At 39.2% G+C, this 7,820-nt stretch overlaps 1 protein-coding gene across 3 annotated transcripts in view; it reads left to right on the plus strand.

Annotated features, from left to right (window-relative positions):
- The window catches only part of SSH2 (slingshot protein phosphatase 2), a 306,592-nt gene that overhangs the window by 229,293 nt on the left and 69,479 nt on the right, over positions 1-7,820 (plus strand). For all 3 annotated transcript variants that reach the window (XM_003797117.2, XM_023517480.1, XM_023517481.1), the window contains one exon: positions 2,941-3,044. In XM_003797117.2, the coding sequence (XP_003797165.1) occupies positions 2,941-3,044 (104 nt within the window). The remainder of the gene's footprint in view (positions 1-2,940; positions 3,045-7,820) is intronic.

Raw genomic sequence — 7,820 nt, forward strand, 5'->3', positions numbered from 1 at the left:
TAAAGATACAACCACAATCAAGTATACAAGTAAATAAATACAATTTTAGTTTATAATGTGTGTAATATCCTGAAGGAAACAGAACAATAGGGTAGAGAATAATTAGGGAAGGGGCAGTTACTTAAATAGTGACAGGCCAGGAGAAAAGTTCGAAGTAGAGGACAAAAAGCACAAAGGCCCTAAAGAGGGCCTGAAATATTGAAGAAACAGAAAGGGGGACAGTAAGACAGTGTGACTAGGTCATAGTAAACAAGAGGAGATGGTGTAAGAGCAGAGCAGTAGCTTGTTTACAGTATGAAGAACATCCTAAAGACTGGCTCTTTATTTATCCCGCAAAGAAAAGCCTTTGGAGGGTTTAAAGCAGGGAAGTGACATTGCATGATCTACATGTATTTTAAAATCACTTTAGTTGCTGTTTGAGTGGATAATGGGGGTGGGGGGCAGAAGTGGTTGCAGCAGAGATGTTAAGAGGCTTTTTGCTGATAAAATGTCTGGGATTTGTTTCACTTTCAGGGCAAGGTGAAGGGTGGGAGGATGTAGAAGAAACAAAATTGATTAATTAAAGCTGGAATGTGATGAGAACATGAGAGTTATATTATTCCCTCTACTTTTATATATGTTTGAAATTTTCTGTAATAAAGGCTTTTTTAAGAGAAACTTTTTAGTAGAAGTCCAAGTGAGAAATGTTGGTACCATGGGCCAGTGTGATAGTGGTGATGGGGGTACATGGAAGTGGGCAGCAGATTCAAGTCATATTTGAAAGTAAAGCTCATGGGACTTGGTGATGGATTAGATCTACATTGTAGGAGAGAAAGGAGAAGCCCAGTATGACTAGTATGTATTTTACTCAAACAACTGGGGAGTTGAGGCTAGGAATCAGTTTGAAGAATTTCAAGAGTTTAGTTTTGGCAGTATAAATTTAAAATGCCAGTTAGGTTTTCAAGTGAAAATATTGAGTAGGCAGTATCATTATAAAACATCAGCTTATACCATACTCACAAGCAAACTTGGAACCCTCCATTATGTCCTTTTCAGATTTTGTGGGTGAAATTGAAAGGCTTGTTGGTCCATCAATTTGAAATAATTTAGATGTATTTTCTATTATTTTTGAGGTACCAAATAGTGATTGTATTTGAGTACCTACTAACCTGAGCAGTGATTCTCCACCTATTTATCACCCTCATGAATGATAATGTTAAGATGAAGGGCACACTCCAGTGGGTAAAACACAATGGCTCTGCACTACTATTTTTCAATGAGTATGGTGATACTAGTTGAGCTAACACTTTAGTGTAGTGTATACTTTAAACATAAATCTTTTTTGCAAACTTTGAATCTATTATTAGTAATTAAATATTGTAACATACTTCGTCTCTAGTCAGGACATTGTTGAAACACCATTATTGATAACCATGGACCTAATAATAACTAATATTTAAGAGTTTATTACTATGTGCAAGGCACCACTTTAAGAAACTACATACTCAGCCGGGCGTTGTGGCAGGCACCTGTAGTCCCAGCTACTCAGGAGGCTGAGGCAGGAGTATTGCCTCAGCCCTGGAATTGGAGGTTGCTGTGAGCTTTGACATCATGGCACTCTACCAAGAGTGACAAAGTAAGACTCTGTCTCTAAAACAAAAAAAGAAAGAAAGAAAGAAACTACATGCTCATTGGCTTTTTACAACAACCTTATTTACAATAACCTTATCCCTGTTTTACAGATAAGGAAATTGAGTTCCAAAATGGAGCATTTAGATAGGAGGTAGCAGAGCCAAGATATAAACCCAAGCAGCCTAGTTCCACAGCCTCCACTCTTAACTGCTTCCTTGTAATGTATATAGAATATTTTAGGCTTGGTGCCTATAGCTCAGTGGCTATGGCACTAGCCACATACACTGGAGCTGGCGGGTTCAAATCCAGACCAGGCCTACCAAACAACAATAACAACTACAATCAAAAAATAGCCAAGTGAGGCAGCGTGGGTAGGGTACCGGCCCCATAGACCGAGGGTGGTGGGTTCAAACCTGGACCTGGCCAAAAAAAAATAGCTGGGCATTATGGCAGGCGCCTGTAGTTCCAGCTACTTGGGAGGCTGAGGCAAGAGGATCACTTGAACCCAAGAGTTTGAGGTTGCTGTGAGCTAAGACGGCATAGCACTCTACCAAGGTTGACCAAGTGAAGTGAAACTCTATCAAAAAAAAAGAAGAGAGAAGAAAATGTAAACGATATCCTATATGTGTTCTAAATTTACAAATTTAAGAGTACTCAACAGAGGACTCAACAGTTGTTGATTATATGAAGGAAGAAATGGTATAGTACCATAGATAACGATTAAAATTATAGAAAATGAAGGGGAAAGTAGCAAAGCTGTTTTATGAAAATTTACTGGTGCTGTTTACATTGGAATTGTAAAAACTCTTAAGTTATGAGGAGGAAAGACCTTTATTTTATTATTACCTATGTGAGCATATATCATTAAATCAGCATACTTGGTTATATGTAAAGCCAACAGTTTTGAAAATCACCAGAAGAGATTCACTTTGCTAGTAAGGTTTGTTTTGGGTTGTTATTTTTTAGTGGAACAACTGCGTTTTTGGAATCTTGATTCATGTTACAAACAAAATGAAATAGCTTCATATTGAGCTTTCATATGTTAAATGTACCTGCACTAGTGATGGTCACTTAGAATGTTTATATTTATAGAAATGTGGTTAATAACTACCCATAAACTACATGTAAAAAGAAAAAAATGTGGAGTAGACAGAATTTTGTGAGTAACCAGAGTCTTTTCTTGATTTTATTTTTAACTTACCCCATAAAGTTGGAATTTTGGAATAGGGAGAAGAATAGTCCTATACTGGTTCTCTATCCTACCCCTAAATAATTTGATTTGATTTCGTCCCCTAAATAATTTATTTTCTTTTAAATTTTTCCTTGTAGCATCAGCGAGAGCTTTCTAACTGTCAAAGGTGCTGCTCTTTTTCTACCACGGGGAAATGGTTCATCTACACCGAGAATCAGCCACAGGCGCAACAAGCATGCAGGTATAGCTGTGTATATGCTATTCTTTTCTTCATAACCTTGTCTTTCGTTTTGTTCTAAAAGACTTATTACTTCATCCCCATTTCTCCATCAGTTCTTCATTAGTGAAAAAAGAAAGCATTGGAGTTGGACAATTTTTCTAGCACTTAGAAGAATGCCTTATACATGTAGCAGACGTTCAATAAATCTTTCTTGCATAATAAGGTGCAAAAATGCTCTAATGAAGTCATATGTGACTTCTTGGTTAAGGTTTTGATAGCTAATATATGTTCAGATGTTCCCGTCCAAGGGATCCATCCTATGCAAAATTGTTTCAACTAATCAAAGATTAAATTTTTCTTTCTGCTCTCTAGTGATCATGTGAGGAAAAGGGTATAGACTCATTGTCATTATTGTGATAACAAGAGTCATTATATCACATATTAAAACATTAGTTCTTAAATGCCAAGGTCTAGATTTGGAAGCAGGGAGTCACCAAATAAATGTTTGCCTACAATGAAAAATATCTAGTAACAGTAGTATATGCATTTTATTTTCTTATATTGGATTTCTCTAAAATTAGGCACACCTGCAGTATGAGGTTATAAAAGAATCATAGAAAATGTTTCTTGGGAAAGAGGTCTACAGATACAGGATGCCCACACCTTAGGAAGATAATCAGCCTGAGGCTTCTCTTCTACTATGAATAAGCCTTCTTTGAGTCATTTTGGGGAAAAAATAAAAGTCAAGTTGAGGACAGTAATTCTGATAAATGCTATAGAAAGATGTGGTTGCTTGTTGTCATAAATATACAACTTGGATGACTTGTGACCTCTGGAAACAGAAGAAATTGCAATTATTAGGAAGACTGCAAACCTTGAGTATATAGCCTACAGGTGAAAGCCAGAAATACTGAAGCCTGTTAAGCCATTATTTGAGTTTAGCTCTAGTCAAGGTAATCTCAGCTATTTTGGTGAATGCTCTACTTTTTCTTCAGGGCTTCATCTAGTTGCAAATATAGCAGCTCAGAATTATAATCCATTTTATTGGATAGTATTGCCCTCCTATCAAAACTCTCCAGCTATGGAAGATTTTTTAAAGAATGGAGGGGCACGACTAGGTGTATGTGGCTCAAGTGGCTAAGGCGCCAGCCACATACACCTGAGCTGGCCCATTCAAATCCAGCCCTGGCCCACCAAACAACAATGATGGCTACAACCAAAAAAGAAAATAGCCGGGTGTTGTGGCAGGCACCTGTAGTCCCAGCTACTTGGGAGGCAGAGGTGGGAGAATCCCTTGAGCTATTCTTCCACAGGAGTTGGAGGCTGCTGTGAGCTGTGATGCCATAGCACTCTACCCAGGGTGACAGCTTGAGGCTCAGTCTCAAAAAAAAAAAGAATGGGGGGGCATTGTTTTAAATATTAGCTTTGGGTTACACTTTTTTTTTTTTAAGAGACAGAGTCTCACTCTGTTGCCCAGGCTATAGTGCTATAGCATGAGCCTAGCTCACAGCAACCTCAATCTCCTGTATTCAAGTGATCCTCTTGACTCAGCCTCCCAAGTAGATGGGACTACAGGTACCTGCCACAATACCCAGCTAAATTTTTTTTTTTTTAGTAGAGATAGGGTCTCGCTCTTGCTCAGGCTGGTCTCAAACTCCAGAGCTCCAGGAATCCTCCTACCTTGACATCCGGGAGTGCTAGAATTACAGGTGTGAGCCAAAGCACTGAGCCTTGGGTTATACTTTCTAAAACCTTCCTTATCGATGGCTACCACCAGAGGTGCAGGAGGGGCACTTCCTCAAAACACTTGAATGCATAGAGGAAGTAGGCCCAGCTAAGCTTTGTATTTCTGTTTGGTGTGGACATTTATCCCTTACAGTAAAAAAAAAAAAAAAAAGACAAATTACTGGTTTAAATCCAACTTGTCTGACTAACATGTTGGACAAATTACTGTATGGCATATAAAAGTAAGTGGAGTCAGTGGCATTTAAATCTCCTGGCTCTGGTTGGCCTTTTTCTTTAGTCAAACTTCCACACTTAACTGTCCCCCAGGTTTCTGCTTGACATCATTCACTTAGCTTTCCTCATACTAAAAAGAAAAGAAAATTTTACACAAGCTGAATGGACTTGATTTGGGATCCAGACTGGAATAGATGAGGCAATATGAGTATAAACGCAGCTCACAAAAGCCAGACTGTCACATAAACTAAAGCTGCTTTGGCTAAGCTCAACAGTAACTGAAAGTTGATGGCAGAAGGGAGAGCAAATCCAGGACTTCTTCTGTCTGATTGTACTTCCTTATACATGTTTCTTGAACTGGTTAAAATTTTTTTGGTCTGGGCTGCACTTTAAATATCCAAATGCGATTTTGCAAACAATGAAAAGTTTGAAAATCAAACTGAAATCTAGCTACTAGTAGTAAAATATATGGGAAAATGTAGGAGAACATCTTGATGGTATCGTAAAACAGTATATTGCCCTGTTAGACTATATGAAGAACAGTTTATAATACCCAGTTTGCTTATATTAATAGCAGTACTTTTCACAGCCAGCAACCTGAGCTTCCACATTTCTGACTTACATAAGACACCTTACTTTCAGAATAAGGCTCCTAATTTTTGTCTGACCTTCAAATAAATAAGCCATCTAAATCCTTGGGCTGGTAGTAGTGTTTGAGCTACTATTTAAGGTTTTCCTCCAGAAGCTCTCCATCCTGAAAGTCCTTTCCTCAGGTTATGTCTCCTGACCAGACAGAAGGAAACTTAGTTATTAAAAAGCCTTGGGCAGTACCTGTGGCTCAAAGGAGTAGGGCACTGGCCCCATATGCCAGAGGTGGCAGGTTCAAACCCAGCCCCGGCCAAAAAAAGCTTTAACTGCTTAACTCAAGTATAACTTGTAACTCTAGTAATTTTTCATTGTTTTTACTTAACACTTCATGTTCTCATACTTTTTTATTTAACAGCTTTATTGATATATAACACACATACCTTATAATTCACCCAGTTTACTCATTTAAAGTATACAATAAGGGCTGGGCATGGTGGCTTATACTTGTAACCCCAGCACTTTGGGAGGCCCAAGGCAAGGAGATTACTTAATGCCAAGAGTTTGAGACCACCCTGAGCAACATGGCAAGATTTTATCTCTCCAAAAATAAAATATAAAAACAATTAGCCAGGCATGGTGGCACATGCCTATGGTCCTAGCTGCTTAGACTAAGGTAGGAGGGTTGCTTGAGTCCAGGAGTTCAAGGTTACAGTGAGCTATGATCGCACCACTGCCTGGGTGACAGAGCAAGACCTTCTCTCTAAAAATAAGTAAATAAAGTGTACATTCAGTGATTTTTAGAATGTTCACAGAAATGTACAACCATCACCACAATCTAATTTTAGAACATTTTCATTATCCCCAAAAGACACCTGAAACCCATTAACAATTACTCCTTATTTTCCCTATTTTCTCCCCCACCCCTAAGCAACCACTAATTTACTTTCTGTCTCTATAGATTTGTCTATTCTGGACATTTCGTATAAATGGATTTTTGAGACAGTCTCCTTTTACTTAGCATGTTTCCAAAGGTCATCCATGTTTTATAGTGTGTATCAGTATTTAAATTCTCTTTTATGATGAAATAATATTACATTGTCTGGATATACCACATTTTATTTATCTACTCATCAGTTGATGAACATTTGAGTTGTTTTCATTTTTTGACTGTATAAACTTTGTGTACGAGTTTTTATATGGGCAGTGTCTTTTGTTTCTTTTTGGGTTTATGCCAAGAAGCTAGGACTGGTTCTTGCACATGGGACTTAGATTATGTCTCTGGGTCTTGGGTTTGAAATGTAGGAGAATGGTTCTGGCCAAACATAATGACTCTCTTTTTTTTTGAGACAGAGTCTCATTCTGTCGCCCTCAGTAGGGTGCCGTGGTGTTGCTCACAACAACCTCCAGCTCTTGGGCTTAGGCGATTCTCTTGCCTTAGCCTCTAGAGTAGCTGGGACTATAGGCACCCACCACAATGCCCAGCTATTTTGTTGTTATTGTTGCAGTTTGGCCAGGGCTGGGTGGGACCCCACTACTCTCAGTATATGGGGCCAGCGCCCTACTCACTGAGCCACAGGCACCACCCCATGACTCTCCTCTGTAATTTAGAAAGTTGAAAGATCTTCAATAATGGCATTGGTCAGAAGCCTGCAGTGAAATAAAACACAAGAAAACTATTTTTTTGAGACAGAGTCTCATTATCACCCTGGGTAGTGCTGTGGCATCATAGCTCATAGCAACCTCAAACTCTTGGGCTCAAGTGACCCTCTTAATTTTTTTTTTAGGCAGAGTTTTACTTTGTCCCCCTCAGTAGAGTGCTATGGCATCATAGCTCACAGCAACCTCAAACTCTTGGGCTCAAGCTGTTTTTTTGCCTCACCCTCCCAAGTAGCTGGGACTACAGGCACCTACCACAATGACCAGCTGTTTTTTTCTATTCTGAGTAGAGATGTGGTCTTGCTCTTACTCACGGTGGTCTCAAAGTCTGAGCTCAAGCAGTCCACCTGCCTCAGCCTCCCAGAGTGCTGGGATTACAGGCATGAGCCACCACACCTGGCATGACTTAGTTTTATAAAATGTTTCTTTATCAAGAACAAGTGAAGGTTGAATGCTGTAATCCTAGCACTCTGGGAGGCCAGAGTGGGAGGCTTGCTGGAGGTCAGGAGTTCAAGACCAGCTTAAGCAAGAGAAAGACTCCCGACCCTGTCTCTCTAAAAGTACAAAAATTAGGCTCAGCACCTGTAGCTCAGC

The sequence above is a fragment of the Otolemur garnettii genome, unplaced genomic scaffold, assembly GCF_000181295.1.
Source record: "Otolemur garnettii isolate 467f Iridium unplaced genomic scaffold, OtoGar3 scaffold00112, whole genome shotgun sequence".
NCBI lineage: Eukaryota > Metazoa > Chordata > Mammalia > Primates > Galagidae > Otolemur > Otolemur garnettii.